This window comes from Zingiber officinale, chromosome 4B, assembly GCF_018446385.1.
Source record: "Zingiber officinale cultivar Zhangliang chromosome 4B, Zo_v1.1, whole genome shotgun sequence".
Classification (NCBI taxonomy): Eukaryota; Viridiplantae; Streptophyta; class Magnoliopsida; order Zingiberales; family Zingiberaceae; genus Zingiber; species Zingiber officinale.
The window spans coordinates 48,830,179-48,857,095 of record NC_055993.1 but is presented as its reverse complement, the minus strand read 5'-3'; the positions used below and the strand labels follow the sequence as shown (position 1 = coordinate 48,857,095).

The window sequence follows — 26,917 nt, the reverse complement described above, 5'->3', positions numbered from 1 at the left end:
ATTTTAGATGTTGGTTTAGCTTGTTATATAAACCAGAGAACTTATATTGGGAAACATACAACAATATTATAATAGAAATATAATGCTGAAACAAAACATAACTAGAAGTACACAACCAATGATCCATTAATTGTTGATTAGCAAAGCTCTAGAAATAGTTGATGAAGCACACAAGTGCTAAGATAAAGACTAAAGATGAAGCCCACAGTGGTAGTGCCCATGTCCACTTAAGGTATGGGTTATAGGTAGGCAATTAGATCTCGAGTAACGACTAATAGTGGCAATTCTCACATCCACATACAAGTAGTCAAGTCAGGTCAAGACCAAAGGCTAGTAGTAGCTGTGCTCGTACCTACATGAGGTATAGTCTTCAACGATTGCTTGGATTATAAGCAGAGGCTAGTACAAATGGTGCTCATGTCCGTATGAGTGATCATGGTTTAAAATCTCAACACATGTCGAGGTTTTGGTCTTGGACCGGAATGATACGATTTCGGTAAAGTATCGTGTCCATATAGTTTCAATATTTTTAAATATAAAATATAATAATTAAAAATAAAAAATTTAGTCTAAATATTAAAAATTTAAAAAAAGGGGAAAAAATGGATCATAATGTCCCATATGGTAAATAAATAAAAAATTTATTATATATTTTCAAAATTAACAAAATATATATATATATATATATATATATATATATATATATATATAATGTGATAGTTTTATCAAAGTTTGATTAAACCTACTTAGATTATTGTATTTATAACTAGTTAGGAGTTGATTTAAATTATTAGCCTAGTTTTAAGTATTTAATTATTCAAGTTTCCAAAGTTCTGCACAGGGCAGGCTATTGGATTGAGTCGCACGTGAGAGGAGGGGTGAATCACGTGGTTTTGAAAAACTTTGCTTTCGTTTTGAGATCAAAGTAAATGTAGCAGAAAAAACACGAAAATCAAAAGCAAGTAAAAAGACAGAAACAGACACGGTCAATTTTCTTGGTTCGGAGCCTTCGGCGACTATTGCTCCAAGACCTAGGTCTCTCGGACCTATCGATGGGTAATTCACTAAAATACTTCTTCCGGAACCGCCAAAAGAGAGGATCGAGTACAATGAAAGAATAAGAAAGAGTGTAACACGCTGCACTTTTCTTTATGCAACAATTAAGTACAGTATTAAAATTTTGTAACCCAACACCCTCGAAGATGATCGGATCAGGTTCGGTGTTGGACGACCCCTAGCTGTAGTTGAGTGCAGCAGTGTCGTAGTAGAGCAACAGTAGGAAACCGGAGCAGTCGGAACTCCAAACGGGCGTGTTCAAACTTGTAGAAGAGTTGTGTCTTGAATGCTGCTCAAACAAGGTTTACATAGGCTGTGGAAGGCGCCTTCAACCTCCTCCAAGGCGCCTCTACAAGTAAAGTTTATCCCTCAATCTTTAATGATGATAAAATCTGCAAACTTCTGATTTTATCCTTGGAAGACGCCTTTAAAGCTCTTCAAGGCGCCTTCCAGCAAGCTCAAGGCACCTTTCAGCAAGCTCAAGGCGCCTCCAATTGCTAGTTTGACACAACAATCTTCCGAAGGCCATAACTTTTGACTCCGAACTTGGAATCAAGCTCTGTCAGTTGCCACGCATGTAGAATTCGAAGGTCTACGTTTGTCTCTACAACATAGAGTTAGAAAAATATATGCATGAACAGTTTATAAAGATTTATGAGTTAAATCCTGTCTTCCCGAGACCAGAATCTAGTCAGAGTCTTAATTTAAGTTTTCGAAATAGACCTAAATTGGACCGATGCTTACTACCCCTCAATCGGGATGCGTCATCACCGAGTCACTCTCCTCCAGTGACTTACCTTTACTTACCAACTTATAGTCGAATGACTAACCTCATGACCGACCAAGTCTTCATGCAGTTGTTAGGTCCGTAGATCCAACTGGACTTCTGCAAGTTGTCAGGTCCTGCAGACTCAATCGAACTTTTCGCCAGATGTTAGGTCGACCCTTTGGCCTATCTGGGCTTCGAACCAACTATCAGGTCCTCAGATTTAGCTGGATTTCAGCTTGGTGTCAGATCCTTCAGACCCGCCAACTCTTGCACACTTGGTAAAGAGGTTAGATAACACTGCATTTAATTTAAACTATTTGTTATACACCAAAACTTGATTATCAGTGCAATCTGCACTAACACAGGCATCCCTATGCGCCCCACAACCACGACTTGCGAAGGTCACTGTGCCTCCGCGACCCCTCAGAGACTACGTGGTCGTCCTCGCGGAGACTACATGGGCGTCCCCGCAGAGATCGCTTGGGCGTCCTTGTTGCCCGTGGAGGTCGCGGTGCCTCCGCGACTCGTGGAGGTCACGGTTCCTCCGCGACTTGTGGAGGTCACAGTTCCTCCTCGACCTTGTGGAGAACACATATGTGCCCTTGCCCTGACCAGTAGTGACCTGCGGGCATCCTCACCTCGACCCGTGGAGGTCACCAAGGGATCACTCCACAGCATTGCGGCTCATGGTGTCGGTGCCGATGCTGGTGTCGGGCGATGTGCGGAACAATAAATTTCTCCTGTTTTGCCCGATAATGAATGATATTTTAAACTATGGGTGTGATTATTAGTAGGTTGTCATATTGCATGAAAGCTCGATAGTGGTGGTGCTCGCTTTTACATGAGGCCCTTGCAATGTGGAGGTTAGTGGCTAGGTTAAGAATAGTGGTTGCTAGTGACAACGGTCATGCCTTAAAGTCATTGCTAGAAGTGGAAGAAAGTAGTCAAGTGCAAAGGCCGATAGTGGTGGTATGTGTTGGGTTGCAAAGTTTACAAATAAAATCCCACATTGAAAACACATAAAAAAGATCATGAGTTTATAAGGGGAAGATATTTCCATTGATATGAGGCCTTTTAGGTAGAGCCCAAAAATAAAACCATGAGGGCTTAGGCCCAAAGTGGACAATATCATGTCATTGTGGAGATATCTAAATCCCTTTTGGTCCTAACAATTGGTATTAGAGCCCGGACTGCCAGAAGGTCTAACCGCCGACTGTGCACAAGAGTTATAGTTTAATTGAGCCATGTGAGTCAAATATTGACCTCGAACAAAGGAAGTAGGGGCTCCCGTGTCTGAATCAAAAGGACCAGACACCAAGCAGGAAGTCCTAATTGCGGTTAGGCAAGGAAATCCTAGTAGGTCGGGTGGACCAAGGGGTAGGAAGACCAGGTGGGTCGAGGATTGGACATGGGAAGCCTATGGTCCTTCGTTTGAGGGGGTGATTGTTGGGTTGCAAAGTTTGCAAACAAAGTCTCACAAAACACATGGAAAAGATCATGAGTTTATAAGGGAAAGATATTTCCATTGGTATGAGATTTTTTTGGGTAGAGCCAAAAAATAAAACCATAAGGGTTAGACCTAAAGTGGACAATATCATGCCATTGTGGAGATATCTAAATCTCTTTTGGTCCTAAGAGTATGTATTTGATGTTATTAGCCATAGATGATCTGTGATTTCTTTAGTAAAGATCTAGCAATTCGAATGGATCTCTTAGATTGTTGTTGTTAAATGTTGTAAAGAATGATCTAGAGGTGACTCATGTCGAGGTTTAAAATTTCAAGTCGTGTCAAAGTTTCGATCTCGAACTAAAACACTGTTTCAGTACCGTATCGTGCTATGTCGATACGATTTTGGTACTTTTTATATTTTTTAAATATAAGTGCATATTAATTAAAAGTTAATTTTATTAATATTTGATTGTATATATATGTTCACGATTGATGTTATATTTTAGGTGTTGAGTTCATATTTCAATATTTTCTGATAATGTTTATGCTTATTAAATTTTTACGACAACTACAGGAAGGTATACATTTTTTTTTTTTTTTAATTATTAAAATATATAATTAATTTTTAAAAATATTTAAAAGATATAAAAGTAATTCTTAAAATAATTAATTTTAAAAAATAACTAATTCTCAAAGTTCAAAACTAAATCCAAAATTCTAAAATTATTTGAAAAGCTCAAAGATAATTATTAAATTATTTGAAGATTTTCAATTGTTTTTTTAATGTATTTATAAATTTATAATTTTTTAAAATTTATTTGAAATATTTAAGAATTATATTTAGAAATTTTTTAGATTATTTTAAATTCACATTCAATTTTCACCATATATTAAAAAAAATTAAAATTTATTAATTTTTAAAAAATTATCCTCTAAAATAGAAAATAAAAAAAATCCACTAATGCAACCAAGGTCATAACCTTGCTTAGGCAGTTACGACTTTGCTCCTTCGAGGAGGCCTCCGCGGGGTTGCGACACCCTCTACCCTCCCAGGGAGGTTCCAAGGGGTCGCAGTAGCATTAATGCCCTCGTGGAGCCTGTCGCGGGGGTCGTAGAGGCTGTGAGGGTTGTGGCACCTTTCGTGAACCCGTGAAGGGTGTTGTGAGGTCGCAACAGCCTTGTGGTGCTAGTACGGTGCCAATTGGCAGGCGGAACCGTAAATTCCGCTTGTGCCAAGGATACAAAATTTAAATCCATGACCGATGTTATGCCTAATGAAGATTTAATAGTGATGTTAACAATGAGTTGGAAGGTAGGTGGAGGAAATGACAAGACCTGTTAAAGGCGTAGTAGAGAGGAACACCTATCATACAAAGCTTGGCGAAGATGGATACTTCATGATTTGATACTTCGTTCTTCCATGAGATGGGAGCAACAGGGACAATCTGATCCACTACTAAGCATCTTCTACCTTGTTGACTTCAAACACAACCCCACAATTTGTTGTTCATATGTGACTAGTGGAGGTGTGTTAGGTGGTGCTAGGTCACTTTGAGTAGATAAAGATGCTAGGTTTCTTTAAGCATTTTTTTTTCCTTTGTCTTTCCCCTTATGTGGACATCTGTTGTAGTAGTGTCTCCACACTTTGCTTGTGAAACATACTATGTGTGGTCCTTATTTACTTCCTTTATGCTACAAGTTGGATAGAGTATTAATTTGTTCAAATTTATTGAGTTTAAGCCTCTTTATCTTTTCTTTCTCCTTTTGTGTGTGGACACTTGTTCTTGTAATGTCCTTTTGTTTCATCTAAACCAAATAATGTGATCTTTTGATTTGGATTGGATTGAGGAACTTGAAGAAGCAACTTCTATCTCCATTGGCTTTCTTGTATTCTCATCTTTTGGTGTAGATGATGCCTCACTACTTGGATCTTCTGATGAAGAGGATGACAGATCTTCATTGTTTGTCATTATCTCGAAGCTTAAACCTTGAGCTTCTTTGTTTCTTCCTTATTGTCTTCAATCTTTCCATGTATTTGAGCTTTGAGTTCTAGCACAGGATTCTCATAAAGAAGAATGATCTTTTCCATCATTGCATTTGTGTAGTCTCCAACCGTGCTCAAAATGTTATTAGGTAAAACAAACAGTAATATTTCTATGGTCTTTTCGTTATCTTTGGAAAGCTTGGTTTGTTCATCCATCCTTCTGGCCTTTTTGCCCTTTGGAGTTTCAAATCCACATTCTATTGCAAGGATTTGAGTAGAATCATTTTTAAAAAATACCTCAATTTGTCTCTTTTATATTCTGAGGTCTCCCTCGAACTTCATGGTGCAAATTGAATTCTGGTCATGGCTTTGTTGGTGGTTAGTCCTTCGAAAACATCCTTATTTTGATACCAAAGAAGGTTCATGAAGATAAAACTAGAGGGTAGGAGTGTAATCGAACCGAGTCGAGCCGAACTCTTGAATGAAGATAAAACTAGAGGGTAGGAGGTGTCCCTGTCTCAAATGCGTCTTAGGCAGTGTCGGAGGAGTTGCGGGATACCTCTGGCGGTGCCGGCTTCCGACGCCATCGAACGCGCCTCCCTCCTTGATCCGTCGAGCCCCCACACTGCGATATTTCTTTTCATCCGATCAAAAATTAAATTTTTGATTGAATTAATTTAAACAATTCTCAAGTATGTGTGATATTTCGAACAAACTTTTATAAACCTTAATTAAATTATTCCAATAAAATATATAAAGAATATATTTAAAATTTAATTTTTTAAATAAATGTTTTTAATTAATATTCTAAAAAATTCTAATAAATTACATTTATATTATGTTTAATTGATATTTTTTTTACTATTTAAAATTTATATTATTTAAATTAATAATTAATTTATATAAATATTATATATAAAATAATATCTTTGTGTTAATTTATATATTTATTAGAGATAATATTTATCTTTGAATTAATTTGAAATTTGGATTCATGAATATTAATATATTTAGCTTTTTTACTTTTAGGATTCTTACCTCCTTAACATATGAAATATATATATTTTTGTCTTAGAATGTCTCTACTGATCTGTCTAGGATTTTAAAAGTTTTGATAAAGATATGCTGTCAAGTTTATGATTCCTAATAAAACACTTATAATCTTATGCACATCATTCTAAATTGAGAAAGTTGAAATAATATTCTTAAGTGATTGTTTCAAATTTACTTTATAAAATTATGTTACAAAAGATTGGTTTTAGGAAGTTGCTCTTTATAGTTTATATACTTAATTTGTAAGTTTACAATGATAAATACATTCTTGACGTTATAAAATGACGACCATTATCTGAAAATGTGTATTATTTTTAATTGTTTATAATGCATAGGTAATGGTGCATTACGATATGATTGGACGCGGCGGTGGGGTCACACACCTAAAATAGCATCTTGCTCGTGGATATCCGGATGTTTCTAATTGTCCAAAAATTTTTCAAGAAGTTTGTCGTGCAATGAAATAGGAACTTGATGACAAAAAAACATTAAAGTATAAACAATGACAATATGAACTTGTTGATAGCTGAAACTCTAAAGAACCAATCTTTGATGAATTCGAAGGTCGCTGTGAAGTTCCAAATGACAAATCTTTTAGTAGCTTTCATGCCTCTTGAACTCAATATGACTGAGAAAAATATGCGACATAGAAGTGACTCAGGTGCCATGGAAGTGGCTCAACTACTATAACAACATTGGGAAGGAGTGCAAATGTTCGTGTTACTTCAACACAAGGTGGTATTAGGGGTGAGCAATCAATCCGTCAAACCGACCAACCCGCTTATACCGACCCGAACCGAACCGAACCGAAAAAAAATAATCCGCCGAATATAGGGCCGGATGTAGGGTCCTAATATTGCATTATCTGATCTAGTAGGGTCGGATAGTTTTTTATCCCAATAACCGAACCAACCCGATCCGTGATCACCCCTACTTGTAGCAACTAATGTTGATAAGCTGTTACACGTTATAGCAACTACTGCCGATAAGCTGCTACACGTTGTAATAGCTATTTTCAACTAGCTGCTATAACGTGTAATGAGTAATGTCTATTATCATTTTAAATTTTATTTTATTTTTGTTACATTTATATTTATATTTTATATTTCATTGGATATAGGGTCGGATATCCAAATAACTGACAATTCGTCGGATATCTGATACATAAGAACCGCCAGATATAGGGCCGGATGTAGGTCCCGATTTTGCATTATCTGATCTAGTAGGGCCGGATAGTTTTTTAGCCCAATAACCGAACCAATCCGATACATGATCACCCCTAGGTGGTATTGGTCATTTTTTTTCCTTCTATGAGATAAAGACGTGCAGTTGATATTGCTGATATTGATCCATTGACATTCCCAGACCAAGCTAGCAAATAGACTAGGATTGATGATCCATATACAAAAGAGAAGAAGAAATCAATTGGTCAAAGTATTGTTAAATTTTTTCATTTTAATTATATTCCCCCAAATGCAGTAAATAACACATATTATCATATCATGATGTCCAACATTTAAAAATCTGATCTTAGTATTCAACCTTTAACTGCATATGAAATTGCCAGTCCATATTTAGATGAATAAGTGGAGGAGAACAAGACTTGGATCCTATTATGTAAGAAGCAATGGAGCTTATATGGGGTTACGTTGATGTGTGATGGCTGGACAGGACCTACACGGATGAGCATTATCAACTTTCTACTATACTGCAATAGAAAGATGATATTTCATAAATCTATTGATGCAACTACAGACTATCATGACACCCTACATATATCGTTTGATGGATATTGTACTTCAAGAGATAGGTGCAGAATATATAGTGCTGGTGATTATAGATAATGGTGCCAACTTTAAGAGAGTTAGAGACTTATTGGAGTAAAGTATCAAACATTATTTTGGACACCATGCTTAACACACTGTATCGATTTGATGATGTCAGATATCGGTAAACTCGATATAGTGAAGAAGGTAGTGAAAAAGGTCAATCTTTAATAAAATCCTCTATAATCATCATTGGGTTCATGGATTAATAGGAAATTTATTGATGGAGAGATTCTGCGACTAGGAGCGACTAGCCAAAAAAAAAAAAAAAAGTCGGATTAAAGGTCATGTTCTATTCTGAGGATTAGGAAGCCTCTTGATATTCTAACACGACCGAAGGTAAGGAAGTGCAAAAAAATTATTATATCTGTTAGATTTTGGGACTATATTGCAGATGTAGAACCATTATATGTTGTTCTACGTAAAGTCGTTATGGACAAGAAACCACAAATGGGCAATGTTTATCACCTAATTCATGAAGCAAAAGAGCAAATTAAGAGCCGTCTACAATCACCAACCAAGTATCAGCATTACATTGATATTATCACTACAAGATGAGATGATCAAATGGGAAAATATATTCATTTGGTCGGTACATATTTTTTAATGATAAAGAATTTTTAATATTGCTATTAATAATTATATATTATACATGTTTAATTATTGTAGGTTATTATCTCAATTTAACATATCAATACCATTATAATCTTAGCACAAAAGATGATTTATTAGTGACCCTTAGATTTATAATATCAAGACTACATACAAATAGAGAATCATTTGCTGAGACTATTAATGAAAGTTGATTATTTTGAGAGACATATGATTCTTTTAGTGATCCTATTACACATGTAGATATAAAATGGATGCAGGTAAATATAGTAAAATTATTACTAATTATTGTCAACAAATATAAATACTATTTTTTATTTATCTTACAGTGGTGGTTACAATATGGAGGATCAACTCCAAATTTGAAAAGGATTATAGCACAGACAACGTCTTGTGAAAGAAATTGGTCAACTTTCTCCCTCATTCATACAAAAGTATGTAATCGCTTTTCTTATCATGGCTTGGAGAAGATGGTCTATATTCATTATAATATGCGTCTTTAACTAAGAGCAATATAGAAGAGAATGAAGAATAAGAGTATGGTGATGTAGACCCATTTAATATTGGATTTGCCCAAAGTGAGAATGATCTAATTATGGATTGGTGGAGCGTTGTTGAGGTTGAGAATTCATTACTTGATGAACAAGAGACCCACTGTGACCATCTCAATTTCTTACGCAACAGATTGAAAAAATACAAGCTAGAGGAGATATCTATGAGGAAGAAGATGATGATGAATCTATTGATCAAGAATTTCGATTTTTTGGATCTTGGTCTAGACATTCTCAAACATCCCAACCCCATATCCCAACTGAAGTCCACGGATAAAGGCAAAAGCAAAGGCAAAGGCAAAGCTCATGCAATTTTTGCTAAAAAGAAAGAAAAAGGCAAACCTCCTCTTTTACGGGAAGGGGTCAATTGAGAATTAGAGAAAATCTACTTGATGCAATTGATGAATAAGAACATGATGACAGTGATAAAACATCATCACCTTCTACACTGTAGTCCCACAAGGAGTTCAAAATGAGAATAGTGATGTTGATAGCAGTGCAAGTACTCATGGAAGTAATGACAGTGATGATACATCTGGTGGTAAAAATTATGTTTCCCCTACTCTAGCACCGGAGCCATGGACATATGAGACAGATTACGCACATGCAACTCAAGATTATGGTCATGTAGCTAGAAGTAGCACTATTCAATATCAATGTTGATAGAAGGGTGACAAACAAAATAAACTTATAATTATCAAGATATGTGGGAGAGTTTAGCTAAGATCGATTTTGGCAGAAGTTCATCATACTCGCAATCTTCTTATTATAACTCTGGTGCATCATATGTCGATCTATCATCCCAGAGCTTGGGGACATATGTTTATCCTTATCTTGTGTCTATACCTGTATCCATTCTGATTTTAGTGGTGCCATTTCAAATTCAACTTCTAGTGATGAATCGAGACACGTTGATAGACATGTGGAGAAATCAATATCAATATTGCAAGTCATGAGATGATTATTAATTTGGGCGTTGGAGACCTATAGAATTGACTTAAGCAGAATATTGTAAGAATCAATATTTCCATCTGATTCATGCCACTTTTTTGGGTATTAGTAAGGTAATATATTATGATGTATTAATTTTAATTTAAGTTATTTATAGATTAATTTTCTTTAAAGAAAATTATATTTAATTATTTTTTCTAACCATATTAAGTTGTCCAATAATTATATAAAATTAATATACAATCTATTTTTAAATTATACACAATAAACATATTTATTTAATAATTACTATATATAAATAAAAAAAGGACAGCTCGGTGCACGAAGCTCCCGCCATGCAGGATCTCGGGGAAGGATCCATTGTACGCAGCCTTACCGTGCTTTTTGCAAGAGGCTGTTTCCAGGATTCGAACTGGTGAGCTTTTGGTCATATGACAATAACTTTACCGTTGCGCCAAGGCTCTCCTTCCATTTACTATATATAAATAAAAAAAATATTGAAACCATATCGGCACAACACGATACGATACCGAAACTGTATTGTTCCAGTCTTAGACCGAAACCTTCACATAAGTTGAGATTTTAAACCTTGAACACAACCACTTAGGATATGATTGCACAAACAAGAGTTTAGGCACCCTTTTTGGTAGACACATCCCTCCATTTAGTCTAGGCATCCTTTTAGGTAAACGATGACTCTCTAGTTACTCGACACACCTGTTCTTATAGTCGAGTCAACCTATTTAGTTATTCATCTTCCATGCGTGGTTGTCGGACTTAGTCAACACACCCTCTCACGCAAGTCATCTTCAGCGCATAGTTTGACTTCATCAATGCACCCACCGTTTTGGGTAATCGATAGACCCCGTTTAGTTAGTTGTAAGGTTGAGGCGAATATTGAATCCTATTTCTTTAAAATGATATTGCCTAACTCAAGTGCTTATGGTTGTCAATAATTATTTCCCAATGATATCATGACCTTTGCCTCAAAATAGTAATACTCCAAATTTCCAAATTTCGAGCCTTATGAATTTTCAGTGCCTTGGAGTCTTTTTATAGAGCTAGAAGGGCAATCCAATGGGTGAAAAGGCATTAATCAAGTGGTTAAAAAGCCAATTATGATTTCTCAATCACAACCTGGAATTATTCATGTGTGAATGGTGGTGAGCAACACTCTTTCCAAGAGTCATTGTACACTGTTGTGTTGCACAGGGAAATTTCTTTCTCTAATTTTTTGTCAGCTAGGCTTCCCAATTGGGAAGCTGAATAAGAAGCCTACAACGAAATAGTCTTGAATCTGACCATCAATTGGACAATTAACTCGGCCAATTGACTGTTAATCCAATCCTATTTGGGCTGAACCAGTTGGCTCAAATAAGTGGCCAGCCCATGCTTCTTTGCTGCCTGATTTGTCATGACCGTATTTGTCTGGCAGGAAATCAATTTTAGTCCCACACTAGATTATGTACGCATACTCTAGTTAACACTCACTTATTTGCGTTCACGGACTATGCTCATACACAAGCTTGTGTCTTCATTAGATCATAAGATGATGCAGATCAAACTGAAATTGCTTTCCTCTATCACTCGAGTAGTGCTTAATTAGACATTAATTTCACATTCACTAAATTAATTTTAGGATAATCTACTTGTGTCATATATCGTGTATATATCTCTACTCAATCACATCATGTTTTGCACATAAATCTTCCCTTGTTTTTATGCTTTACTTGCATAGTTCAACTGTGTGGTTCAACTAAGAACTCTATAAGAATATGTATCAAATTCTGTTTCTCTCTTTTTCGTAAAATTAGATGTAGATGTGAGTCTAAATTGCTTCTTGAGCTCGCATCTTCTTCCTTCATTATGGTTCTGATGAACTCTTTGAAAATTTTGGTTTTGCAAACCCAACAAATATACACATAGAAAAGTTCTAATTTAATACAACGAGGATTCATATTTCTCTTCTACAATTGTGTAATACTCATTACAGATGGCTATGAATTTTAGCTGAACGTAGCCTCACATGCTGGACTGGTTATTTTCCATGTAGAAGTGTTTTGAATGAGAAAAGAAATTATAACATTGACATCTATCTATCATCTGTACGTGATATCATCATATCATCGATGTGTTCTTTTAACATCTCTACTCATCCATTCATATATATATATATATATATATATATATATACATTAAAGTAATTTTCTTTTCATTAGGTGTCCATCTAATTTTTCTTGCTTATAATTTTAAGCTTCCTTATGAATAGGAAATCATAGATAGTCCTGTATATTCTTAGTGCCAATTCAGTTTTTGTTGGTTCTCTCCCAACAATTCATGCATTGAGTATTTAATGATATATTTGAATTTAAAAATGGACATTTGTATAATAATGTTTCTTTGTTAAATCTCTATGGATTAATTGTTGAATTCAGTAATTGATCTTATACATATAGTACACCTTTTTATTAACTAATTAATAATAATTTGAATTTGGTATATTGGAGTAAAGCTAACATGTTCATTAGAAATTAGCCCAGGATATTTTCTTATATAAGTACTTTGTCAATTCAAATCCTCATTGATCAATTGTAAATATTTAATTTGATATACATGGATGGGAAGCATTTATTAAACTGGAGTGAATTGTAGCTTTAGGGAAGTTCAAATCAAATTTGGTTTTGAGAACAAATAAAATTATTATTTTTTTAATTACCATACATATATTGACCCCATCATTTTCTGTTTAAAATTTTTGCAAACTAAACTTTGTCGTTATTACTTTTGGATTAATAAAAAATATTAAGGAATAATGAACATTATTATGTTATACTGCAATCAATATATAATTGAAAAATATGATATCAAAATTGACTTGATTTTTGTTATATTGATTTTATGCTTGAACATATTTGTTGTGCTAGAATATTCATTAAGTGCAATATTCTATTGATTGACTTGTTTCAATTGATTTTCAGGTTTATCCTTGTCCAAAAGGATCATTACATCATAGGGAATTGGTCCGAAGCATTGGTGGGAAGGAGCAGTGAGTAATCTTTTCTCTTCCTTTGATCATACATTTCATTAGTAAAAAGTATCTCATAATAATTTATAATTCAAATCTCAGTTTTACATAAAAATTGTTTTTGTGCAGGTTCCCATTTCTTGTTGATTTAAACACTGGTGTTTCAATGTATGAAAGCAGTAAGTCACCAGGCACCAATTGATTTGAGTCATAAAATAAGGAAATTCTGAATTCATTGTGATAGAATATTTGACAAATCCATTTTTGTCATTGATATTGATCTGGGTTTTGTTGGGATCACAAGTGTCGTACATATACAACATAGAATGCACAAGTTCTCAATAGGAATCCTTCTTAAAGATTAGATGCTTTGCGAATAGGAAGTATACATGAAAGGAAAATAATACATGAAGGAAACATAAGATTTGATTTTGAATATAACTTCCCGTTGAGCTAGATAAATGTCTCTCATTTGTAGATAATGCTCCTAAGATATACATGCCCATAAATTTTTTGTTGTTAGCTACTGGGAGTACACAATTGGAACCAAATTTAGGTACAAGACATAGATACCTCTTGGTTTCTCTGACTTTAACTTCCTCCTCTTTCCTACAGTTTATGCTCTAATTGGTGGATCTCCTTTTCCTCTATCTTCTCTGTTTGGTATTTCATCTCCTCTGTTCAATAGATGAAATTGAAAGATGAGTCATGGGAGCATCTTCTAATTTTGGTTAATATTGCCAATTGATGGTTCTCATCTTCCCGTTTCCTCTCTTTTTTTTAACCTTGGAATTGAAGGATTAGACATAAGCGCATAATCTTCTTGTCTTTGTGAGTTTCAGATAGTACGGGTGGAAATAGGCTCCATCTCAATCAATGCCGTTGAAATTATGTTGACATTGGTGACATAGTTATACTTACCTGTTGATATAGCATAGAGAATGAACAATGAATAGACCTCACACAGAAGGAACTCTCGCATAGAAAACAAATTGAAAAATCACTATTAACTGAAAGATCCCAATTCACAAGATTCTGAACCTGTTTTATAAATCAAATTCTAAAACATATGAGGCAATAAATAGTCTAAATCAGAAAAATATGCTAAAATAATTGGGATTACAAATACCAGCCGATTAGTTACCAAAAGAAAAATGCAATAATTTTCTAAATTACCAAATGCTAAAATCTAATTTATCTAGAGATGTGCCAATCCTAGATTATTTTCCAAGTTGTTTCGTTAGTCGCACCGTCTATGTATTATTCTCTTGCACTAAGAAGAACTTGATTGCATCAAATAGGGAGATGGAACTAACCACACCAAGTGTGACAATGTTGTATATAGGTGCGAAGTAGATACACCTCTCTAGATGGATCAACTGGATGCTGCTCTAATATTTCAAGTAGCTTGAAACTCATTCTCGATGATGCTTCTTCAATCTATGGAAACCCTTTCCAATGGACTTGGTACTAGCGGGTGCTTCCATCTGGAGATATCACCGTCTTGGAGTTCCCAACACACTTAATTTGATGAGAATGTTGTGTCATGGATGGGGGACAAAGGAGTTAACACTATTGGAATATGACCTGTATGGCATAAACAGAGAAAAATTCGAATGTTCCCTAATATGACATATGTTCTCAACATTGAAAATTGAACTGAAGTTACTAGGCAAGTTAACAACATATGTGTTATACTTAGGTTTCCTCACAATTTAGAATAAACTAGAGGAGTGAGCATAAATCTTTTCAAAGGTGTTTTTAGGATAATATTTAGGATGAATGTGGACAAACATGTAGTCCCCCTACATTATAGTCCTTAAATTTATGATGTGTATAGCTTGAATTTTATATGCCTTATTACTCGGTGTGATTTTCCTCCTGACATCACATCAGCGTCAATCACTAAAATAGAACTCTTAGTTGACTCAATTGAATGTTAGGTGGTAGGTAAGGATATAAGTTTAATAGGTTGATGAGCTTTTGACTCATACACGATTCAAATAGGGTATGATGAGTAGATTGGTTTATCAAATTATTTAAGTAAATTTAACAAGTGGCAACATTGAATCTCAAATATTTGATTTACATCCACTAAACATCTTAGTAAGTTCCCTAGACTGTGGTTGACAACCTTTGCCCATCAGTTTGTGGATGGACATCAGATGATAACTCAATCTAGGTTCCACATAACTTCCCAGTGCAAGTAGATGCCTGCAGCGATCTGATCAGGCGGAGGCAGTGCCAGGTGGAGGTAGTGTTTGGTAGAATCAACGCTAGCAGGGATGCGTGACGTTGAGGAAGCACTGGATGTAAGTTGTAACCACCATTGGGGGAGATTTCCGAAGAGGCAGATGGTGTTGACACATAAAAGGGGAATCTGCTGCAGCAGGTTCCTTGGCACAGTGAAGAACATGAGGAGTTTTAGATCTCACAAGCGATGAATAGAAGATGCAAATGGGGCATGAGTGGAGCTGTGGTAGAGAGGAATAATGAAGACGGCAGACAAGTGGGTTGGGGAAGTGAGTGACAAGGATGGAGAGGAAATTGTAGGAATAGAATGGTGATCAGGGATGGAGATATTGAATTGAACTAAAATTTAACTTCGATACCATTTGATCTAGCAAGATAGACAAATGATGAACCTAACACAGAGGAACTCTCACACACAGAAATGAACTTGATTATTATTATCTGAAAATCCTAAATTGCAGGATTCTAAACCTCTTTTATAAATCCAACTCTAAAACAGACAATAAAATAAATAATCTAAATTAGGAAACCATGCTTGCATTATTCTCCAAGACATTATAGATCCTAAATTGCAGAATTGTCCTCATTATTACCAAAAGAAAACAATGTGACAATTTCTAAACTACCAAATGTTTGTCAAATTTAAAAGATGTGCCAAGCTTGTATTATTCTCCAAGACATTTATTTTTCTGCATTATTAATTCCTTTTTGATACGATATGTTCCTCCATGTTCCCCGATAGTGACCAACATTTGAAACTATGCTTGGAGCACCCCTTTATCATTGAAATGAGTCCCTATTAAAACTAGTTATGATCCTTCAATTACACCCACAATACCTCAAATAGGGATTGGAACTGAGAAACATAGACCTGTAAACAGAGAGGCAGATGTTGTGGCTGAAACTGGGTCCTAAGTCCATTGATTATGGCCCTCAAAGTCTGCCTGATAGCTTCAAACCCTTGTCATGTTTGGTACAATACTACAATAGGTTCAAAGGGTTAAAACTTCAAGTAGAAAGTTTCACAACTATGTTGAATTCATTGTAAGGCCATATGGCATTGAATTCTTCAATCTCCAAGATAAGGGTAATGCCTTAACCAGCCTTGGTGACACCTATAATAGAATGGAAGAAGGCCCTAGAAATGAGGAAGGCTCTGGTTTTGGGTTTCAAAGCTAGTCAAGTTCTCTGAGGGGGTTGGATATTAGATATACTGTAAACAATTTACCTTTGGTTGAGCAAGTCTAACTGGAAGGATAGCACTGTCAATCTCAGTTTCTGTTTGTTTTTTAAATAATATTTGAGTCCACGAAATCATATCTGTGTGTTTGTACTTTTAGAATCATTCAAACATTAATCCTTCTAGATGTGAGTGTAATCTGTCTTCTAAACTCAGCTTGTCTGATTACCTTTTGTTAACGTTGTCTATGTATTAGGCGATATAGTGAAATACCTGTTCCAGCAGTATGGTCAAGGAAGGAAACCCACGTTTGGGCTCCTTGAGAGGTACGCTTTGCACTTCTTACATTATTCATCTAGATAGTAGCATTTTTAGTTTGCATCTGCTGCCCATTTTGAGAAAGTTGGAATATAGGATTTATGTTCTTATGATTTATGATTCCAAGGATAAGTTAGTTTAGCAATTCTAGGAGATGAGTCCAGAATATAGTTTCTGAAATGTACACTGATCTTTTATTTTCTGAAGCATATGATAATTTTATCCACCACGAGCTAAGTTAGCTATCCTATTACAAATGAGAATAATTGATTATAGTTCTTGTTATTCTATTGCAGGTCGGCGAAGTTAGCTATCCACCACGACCTGCATAAGAACCGTTGCGGCGGTTCTTATGCAGGTCGTGGCCGCTCTCCTGCAAGAGGCGGATGGAGTTAGGCGAGGAAGCACTGAGGTCGGGGTCGAAGTCGGCGAAGTTGAATTGCCAGCAACACCCGGGCCATGGCTGGTTGCCGCTAGCATCGAACAGGGCGAGGCCGAATTGAATGATGCTGGTGCCGTCGACATTGTGCTTCACGTCGGCGTAGCGTTGTTCATCGGAGGCGTGGCGGGGAGTGTCACGGAGGAAGCCGGGAAACTCAATGTCGATGGCAACGATAGGGAAATAACAGAGGAGATCCTCGATTACTAGAGAATGCTCCACCACATTGTTCATCCAAACGTCCATGGTGGAAGGCTTGATAGATCGATCTATGAATTTCTGGTAGAGGAGGAAGAAGATTGCGTGCAGAGAATTAAAAGTTAACCGGACTCGTATTTATTTGAACAATCAGTTAACAGAAATAACAAAAATTTTAGGAGTTTATTTCGGAACTGGTCTTAATTTTTTTTTTCAATTTTTTTTATATTAATGTTAGACCTGGCTTTCCAATTTAAATTTTTACATGGAAAATTGTTAGCCAGTGGGGGAAAAAAAATAACTGAATTTGAATTCGCTCAAACGATCCACTGCTTTTGCTACAATTATAATGTTAATAAAATAAATTTAATTTGAACTCAAAAAGTTGAAGCTAGGCTAAGTTGGCAAATTGTTCAATCTTATGCAGTGCTCCAGTCTACTCGGGTTTTCCATGAGTCCTCAATGTGGTCAAAGGCTCCAACTTATTGAGTGCTTAGTTCGTGTTGAGATCAAACCGTAATAATCATGAAGAAATCACAAAAGAGAAACTGAAGAAAAACAAGAGAGGAGAGAACGACACCAACCATGTCAACAACCGGGCCATGACTGGTTGTTGCTAGCATCGACAAGGCGAGGCCGAATTGGATGATGTTGGTTCCGTTGACATTGTGCTTGACGTCGGCATGCATTGTTCGTCAGAGGCGTGGCTGGGAGTGTTGCGGAGGAAGTCGGGAAACTCGGTGTCAATGGTGACGATAGGGAAATAGTGAAGGAGATCGTCGATCACTAGAGAATGCTCCACCATATTGCTCATCCAAATATTGTGGTGGAAGCCTTGATCAATCTCCATGAATCTCTCCGCACTAGAAAAAAAACACTTATATAGAAGCGGTTTATTAAGAGCAGTTGTAACACTGCTCTTCAAAATCCAAGAACAGAATCGGTTTGAACTAAATCATTTTGTTAATCTTTTGCCTAGATTGTCAGCATTAAGTTACACAAGCTGACATTATTTTCGGTTATTATGATCAATCAATTTTTGAGAGATCCCATGTCATTATTGTTGGGTAGGAGCCTTAAGAACATTACAATATCTCGAGATTGTTATAGGGATTTTTTTTTTCTAATGATTTAGGATATTTTGATATAGATTGGGCCAATCCTTAAAACTAGGCCAACCACGGGCTGGGTCTGAACCGGACCTAGCTTGGATCCATAATCGAGTTGACGGGTTGGTTACTTGTTGACTTGGTTAAATAGGTTGGAACGATAACTGACCTTTCTAGGGCCCCAAATTAATCGTGAACAAGTAGTTTGAACCGTCGGTTCAATTTTTATTTTATTTTGAATATGACTATCCAACCATTGGTTAATCAGCAGTTCTAACCGTTAAATTTTTTTTATTTTTGAATGATGAGACTATTTGATCATTTTTTTATTAATGACTACGATTTAGTGGTCATTATTCTCCAAATTCTATAAATAGACTATTCATTTTATTGTTTTCAAACCATATTCTCCACTCGTCTCTAAATTTTGAAATCTAAACTGCTTTCAATTCCAATTCTCTAATTGGAATGACCTAAAACTTTATCCCCTTATAGCTTTTGAAATACATTGTACAAACCCTCTCAAAAATAACTAAAGTTAAATAAATCAACTTCGATGTTGTGCATTTTGAACATGCTCAACTAGAAATCAATAAAACAAAATCCTGTTTGAACATCAGAATTAACAGTATGAATAAATATTTAAAGACCAGAATGTGCAACCAACCAAATAAAGGAATCTAAGACATCTGACCAGCAATTACATCACCGACTCAGAAAAAAACTCAACATCCTAATGCGGAGAATAACATAAACTGAAAAAGAAAGAACAAGGTCATTGAGTGTGCACTGCTTGGTACGAGCTAGCTCATCCATCAAGACCCTCTGTCTCCTCATTACCTGCGCCATATGGATTTAGTGAGTCTAAAGACTCAGCAAGTTCAAACATTTTATAGCAAGAAATAAACATATATTCATATGTTTTTCAATATATATTTTTAAGAAAAATATCTTGGACATTTAAAATTTAAACCTTGCTGGCATTTAATTCCATGAACCTTCAAACATTAATAAAATAACATCAAACATTAACTTTCAACATTAACTTTAAACATCAGAATATTTAAGTGAGTTCATATCATTGAATGTAGCCCCTTTACCTCAACCTTTGTTCGTTTGGCCAAACGTTTACCTTAGTACTAGGTTCGGTTGCGTTCACTGGTATCCTCTAAGCCGAATTTCACAACCTCTTTTTCTCCTGATTTAGTAAGAATTCTGGTATCCTCTAAGCCGGATTCCTTACCCATCAAATAGGCACAAATAATTCTCATTGCTAAAAGAAAAACTGATTCACTTTTCATACGTCAAAATCATTACTAAAATGTATAAATTCCTTTTTCCTATGATTTTAAAGCGCAATACCAATGACATGTAATAAATGAATTAAAGGTGCTTAGATATAAAATAAAGTTTAGAGATGTTACCGCCACCCACATTGGTTCAAACTAAAAATACCAAACCCCCTTCCATCCACCTCTAAACGTATCTATATAGCTCAAATCTTCACCCCCTCAATCCTAGACTTAAAACCTTGTCTTAAGACCTTTTACTGACACCTCAACTGCTGTCCCAAAACTGATCCAACTCCTCCCATCTCCTACGACAACCTCTAAACTCGATTAGATCTTTACTCGAACCTCTTCCCAGCCCTCGACTCAACCATCGACTCAACCAACGACACAACCATCGACCAGCCCCTTCTAAGCCCCTTCGACTCACGGTTAAACCACTGGACCGAACTTCCTCGACTCCCGCTCTTTTTCCTCGCCACAACAACACTTCCTCAACTCCAACACCCTTCCACGTCTCTCAGGCAGCACGTCAAACCACCTCTCCAATGTCCCATAGGCAACAACAAACTCCAGATTATTTCCCGTAAAAGGTCGACAAAACTTTATCAAAGCACCTCTCTAATGTCCCTAAGGCAACAGTAAACTCCTGATTCTTTCCGGCATCAGATTTTCAATCAAAAAGTCAATAAAACTGCGGCAAATCTGCACTTCAACGCCTCTAAGGCAGCAGTAACTTCACGAAAATTCCAGCATCAAAATTTCCAAGTAAAAAAAAAGGTCGTAGAACTTCGTCAAAACATCGTAGCGATTGAAAAACACATTCGTTATCTATAAAACATGCGTTTGTTGGTGCGGTTAGCACTAGCAGTCTAACTTAGGTTTTGATGAATGACAAAGTAGGCTATGTTATGTTGTGATCTAACACTTTGACTGAGTGTGCAGGAGAAATCTAGCTAGGTCAACGGGCCAGCCAGATAGCTGGTACGAAGTCCAGATAGGTCGACGGGCTGACCGGATATCTGGCACGAAGCCCAACTAGGTTGACGGGCTGACCGAATAGTTGGCACGAAGCCCAGCTAGGTTGACGGGCTGACCGGATAGCTAGCACGAAGTCCAGACAGGTCGATGGGCTGATCGAATGTCTGGCAGGTAAGTTAAGGTAAGTCGGGGAGTGACTTGGTGAGGACGCGTTCCCTGTTTGAGAGAACAGTAGGCGTCGATCAAACTTAGACCCATTTCGGAAATCTAAGTTGAGATCTTGACTAGATTCTGTTCTTGAGAAGACAAAATCTAATTACTACCCTAATTGACTATAATTGTGCTAACACTTTATTTTGTAGCGTAGTATAATTTGTATTTGCCTCGGACTAACATTTTCTTGCAGGAAAAGGATTTGTTGGAAAATGGTGGTCCGGGTGCCCGGAATGCAAAATTCTATCTCGACGCAAACGTGGAGCGCGCTGGTTGGTTGGACCTACATCATAGTTCAAGCGCCTCGAAGGGATCCGGGCGCCCGAAGCTTCCTATATAAGGAGGCCACCACCTGGAGCAAAATACAACAACTTCTGCTACGACTGCTCTGTTGCGCACTGTTCCTGCGACTTCGCGAGCCTTCTCCAACAACCTACGATTCATTTCTATTTCTGTTGTCGGTATTTTTTTTTTAATAATTCCTGTACTCATTTTGTAATCATTCTTTGAGAATTATTAGTGATTGTCCAACGAAAGCACTCAACGAGTGTGAGCCTTGGAGTAGGAGTCGACGAAGGCTCCGAACTAAGTAAAATTGGTTGTGTTAGCGTTGCCCTTACTTTCCTTATTTTCGCTGCGTACTCGAATTGATTTTCGAATTCTCGACAATCGCTATTCATCCCCCCCTCTAGCGAACTCTACTATCTAACAGCATCAAAACATTATCCCCCCCCTCTTCCTTGGTGCAACGGTAAAGTTGTTGCTTTGTGACCAAAATATTACGTGTTCGAATCCTCAAAAAACAAGGTAAGGCTGCGTACAATGGATCCTTCCCCGGGACCTCGCATAGCGGGAGCTTCGTGCACCGAGCTTTCTTTTTTTATTATTATCATTATTATTATTACTATTATTATTATTTTTAAAATAATAATAGTAATAATAATAAAGGAGGAGGGTTGCGTTAGGTTGCCAACCAGCGTCAAACTATGGTAAATATTCAATGAATGAATCCATTAAATTATTGTGCTAATGCTAGGTTGTTCCCCGGAAGGAACGCGTTGCAGGATCCGACTGTAACGTCTCGGTAAGGATCGCTACATCTCCATAACTCGGGTGTAGTGATAAATATGCAAGAGTTCGCGTTACAGGGTCCGACTGTAACGTCTCAGCAAGGACCGCTACATCTCCATGAGAACTTGGGTGTAGTGTTAAATAGGCAAGAGTTCTCACACCATAGGTTAGATAAGAACAAATATAATAGGAAAATTAATAATCTAAGATTTGGAACATGGAACATAGGAACTCTCACTGGTAAATCAATGGAGGTAGTAGATATGATGATTAGGAGAAAAATTAGTATTTTATGTGTACAAGAGACAAAATGGACAGGTGAGAAGGCAAAGATGATAGAGAACTCGGGTTTTAAGTTATGGTATACTGGAAAGAGTAAAGCAAGAAATGGAGTGAGTATTATTGTAGATAGTTTGTTAAAGGATGAAGTTGTAGAAGTAGTTAGAAAAGGAGATAGAATTATAACCCTTAAAATAATAGTGGCGAAAGAAACTATGAACATAATTAGCGTATATGCACCACAAGTAGGATTAGGTGAAGCAACCAAATCAAGGTTTTAGGAGGACTTAGATGAAATATTATAAAATATTCCACCAAATGAAATGATTTTAATAGGAGGTGATCTAAATGGGCATGTCGGAGTGAAAAATGAGGAATATGAGAGAGTACATGGGAGGTATGAGTTTGGAACGAGAAATAAGGAAGAGAAAACTATATTAGATTTTGCGATAGCATATGACCTTATATTAGTTAATACGTTTTTTAAGAAAAGAGAAGAACACTTAGTCACATTCAAAAGTGGAAATAATAATCGCAAATTGACTTTCTTATAGTTAGGAAAAAGGATAGAAAGATTTGTAAAGATTGCAAAGTCATCCCTGGAGAAAGCTTAACTACCCAACATAGGGTAGTAGTGTTGGATATACGCCTCAAACATAGTATCAATAGAAAGAAAATATATACAATTCCTATAATTAAGTGGTGGAAGTTAAATGATGGAAAGCAACATATATTTAAGGAGAAGGTAGAAGTACAAACATTAGGTGAAATATACGATGACTCTAATACAACATGGATAAGATGGTATTAAAATTGAAAATAATAGCTAAGAGTGTACTCAGTGAGTTAAAGGGACATGCGCCACTAAGTAAAGAATCTTGGTGGTGGAATGAGAAAGTAGAAGAGAAAGTGAAGGAAAAACGAATATCTTATAAGGAATTATATATTTGTAAGAACGAGGAAAACTTTAAAAAATATACAATAGCCAAGAAAGAAGCTAAGAAAGTAGTGAGTGAAGCAAAAAATGAAACTTTTGAACGGTTATATAAAAAATTGGATACAAAAGAAGGGGAAAGAGACATTTATAGAATAGCTAAAGTGAGAGAAATAAAAACAAGAGATCTTAGCCAAATAAAATGTATTAAAGATGAATGTAATAGGGTATTAGTAAACGATGGAGAAATAAAAGAGTGGTGGAAGAGGTATTTTCATCAACTTTTTAATGAAGGTTTAGGTGATAAACTTAACTTAGGTAATTTAATTAGGTCAAATGAGCATAAAAATTTTAATTTTTATCATAGAATTCAAACTTTAGAAGTAAAACAAACTTTAAATGAGATGCACAATGGAAAAGTCGTTAGACAAGATGATATTCCGATAGAGGTATGGAAGTTCTTAGGGAAACAAGGTATTGAATGACTTACAAAATTATTTAATATGATATTGAAAACGAAAAAAATGCCTGATCAATGGAGGATAAGTACTCTAGTTCCCTTATATAAGAATAAGGGAGACGTACAAAATTGTGCAAACTATAGGGGTATTAAACTAATGAGTCATACTATGAAACTTTGGGTAAGAAAGGATTATTGAAAGGAGTTACCTACGTTGCAAAAGGTTATTTTCGCACACACTAAGGCTCGTCTTCCTTCTAATTGAAAAGTATCGAAAAAAAAAAAGCAATACTTACACATTGTATTCATTAACCTAGAAAAAGCTTATAACAAAGTCCCGATAAAAATTACGTGGAGAATTCTAGAAAAGAATATATTGAAATAAATAAGGATATGTATGAGGATATAATGACAAGAGTGAAAACTCAGCAAATCAACCAAAATGTTCACTATGAAAGTAAAGTTACATAAAGAATTCACTATAAATTCATATCTTTTTTACACTATTTATAAATGAACTCAATAGACACATCCAAGACACACTATGATGGTATATGTTGTTTAGACACTATTTTGCTCGATGAGACACGTGAAGAGTTAAAGCTACATTCGACTCTTGGCAAGACAACTAGAAAGTTAGATTTTAGGTTTAGTAGATAACAGATTATATATAATTATAAGTTTAGCAATATTAGAAGTAATGAAACAATTGTTAAGATAGGAGAGGATGAGTTGCCCGGAACCGAGAGATTTAAATATTTAGGATCATTTTTACAAAATGATGAAGGGATTGAGAGAGATGTCTTACATAGAATACAAGCAGGATGAGTGAAATGGAGGGGAGCGTAGAGTGTTTTATGTGACCGTAAAGTACCTCTTAAACTTAAAGGTAAGTTCTATAAAGCCGCAGTTAGACCTGCTATGTTGTATGGAGCTTAATGTTGGACTATGACTCGAGCACATGAGTAGAAGATGAGAGTTGCAGAGATAAGGATGTTAAGGCGGATGTGTGGACATACAAAGATGGACAAAATAAGAAATGAGAGCATTAGAGAGAAAGTCGGAGTTACATCTATTGAGGAAAAACTTCGAGAGACACGTTTAAGATGGTACAGACATGTACTTAGACGACCAATAAATGCTCCAGTTAGGCGATGTGAAACTATGATAAACATGCATATCAAACGAGGAAGAGGAAGACAAAAAAAGATTTGGTTAGCAACAATAAAACAAGATAAAATTTATTTAAATATAGATGATGATATAATAGGAGATAGAGCCCAATGGCATAAAAGGATTCATACAGCCGACCCCACCTAGTGGGAAATGACTTGGTTGTTGTTGTATTATTTTTAAAATTTTTTTTATGATACACTAATTGTCTAATTCTCATGGAAGGAGGTTCATCTTGGTCTCGGAAGGGCAAAGAAATAGTCACTATGAATTTGAATCTCGACACCATTCAATTTACCAATGATAAACTAGAGCAACTTTTGACAGTCAAGTCATAAGGAAGTAGCTAAACTTCTACGATTCGGGATACTCCATCTTTAAAATCACCTATTTTTATTAAACATTTTGAGAAAATTATTCTTCCATCTTGAGAATTTTGTGCAAAATATAAGATTGCAAAACCTCCTATAAATTTCAATTAGGTGATGGTTATGAGTCATTGAAGCGACACGTCAAAACAAAGCACCTGACGAAATTTTTAGTTGAACGTTCTGAAACACACTGTCCAAATTATCATAGGCTAGTGGAGGTACCGATTCAAGTTCATTTAAATATTTTGATAATAAATTAAGAGAATCATTAACTGGATTTGTTTCTATAGAACATCTTTCTTTTAGTTTTGGGTCTAAATGCACATTTAATAATTTTTGTCAAGGATCACTTAACCCATCTGTTAAACGTGTTCCCCGACACTCACTCGTATAGTTAAAAAATCAGTTAGATGGGGAAAGAAAGATTTAATTAAAGAATTTAATAAATTAAATAGTAAAGTATTGAGTGTGACTTGCCATTAGACCGACAACTCTTTGATAATTCAAAAATGTTTATTAGCATATTGAGTCTTTGATGCACACATTACTCACAATATATCTAAACTATTATGTATGATTTTAGAAGAATATGAATTGACTTTTAAAATATTTTCAATGAACAGTACGAAGGCGCCTTCACTGCTTGAAGACACCTTCAGACACTGTTCATCCGAAGGCAAATTTGCTCATTTTTTTCTACAAAACAACGTTAGTCCAAATAACCTACAAAATAATTATTAGGACAATAACAATTAATAATAAAGAGTAGTAGCTAGTTCTTGTCCTCCCAGGACCAGGAACTAATTACGGTCTTAGTTTTAGGGATCCCAAATGGACCTAAACTGAACCGACGCCTACTGTCCCTCAATCGGGACACGTCCTCACAAGGTCACTCTTCTCTAGTGACTTACCTTAACTTACCAATTTGCCAAACATTCGGTCATCCCATCAACCTGTCTAGACTTCATGCCAGCTATCTGGTCGGCCCTTTGACCTAGCTGGACTTCATGCCAGATATCTGGTTAGCCTGTCGACCTATCTGGATTTTGTACCAGCTATTCGGTCGGCTCATTGACCTAGCTAGATTTTCTGCCAAATATCTGGCAGCCCATCAACCTATATAGACTTCTCCTGTACACTTGATCAAGTAGTTAGATCACAACACAATCTAACTTAACTTATTTGTCATTCATTGAAATCTGAGTTAGACCGTTAGTGCAAACTGTACCAACAATATTTTAAATTTATGCATCTAAGATGGTTTACAAATTTTAGAAAATCAAATTAAATTAATTAAAATTGGTATTTCTTATTTATGATCACATCCTAGTCTAATGAAATGATGAAGTACAATTTGTAAAGAAATGAAATG

General features: G+C 35.8%; 1 protein-coding gene across 3 annotated transcripts in view; it reads left to right on the top strand.

Moving 5' to 3' along the window:
- The window catches only part of LOC121975037, a 92,430-nt gene that overhangs the window by 22,052 nt on the left and 43,461 nt on the right, over window positions 1–26,917 (top strand). For all 3 annotated transcript variants that reach the window (XR_006110196.1, XM_042526396.1, XM_042526395.1), the window contains exons 5-7: window positions 13,231–13,298; window positions 13,407–13,456; window positions 16,967–17,036. Coding sequence is in view for 2 of the 3 variants with exons in the window: in XM_042526396.1 (XP_042382330.1) it covers window positions 13,231–13,298; window positions 13,407–13,456; window positions 16,967–17,036 (188 nt within the window). In the remaining variant the exon portion in view is untranslated. The remainder of the gene's footprint in view (window positions 1–13,230; window positions 13,299–13,406; window positions 13,457–16,966; window positions 17,037–26,917) is intronic.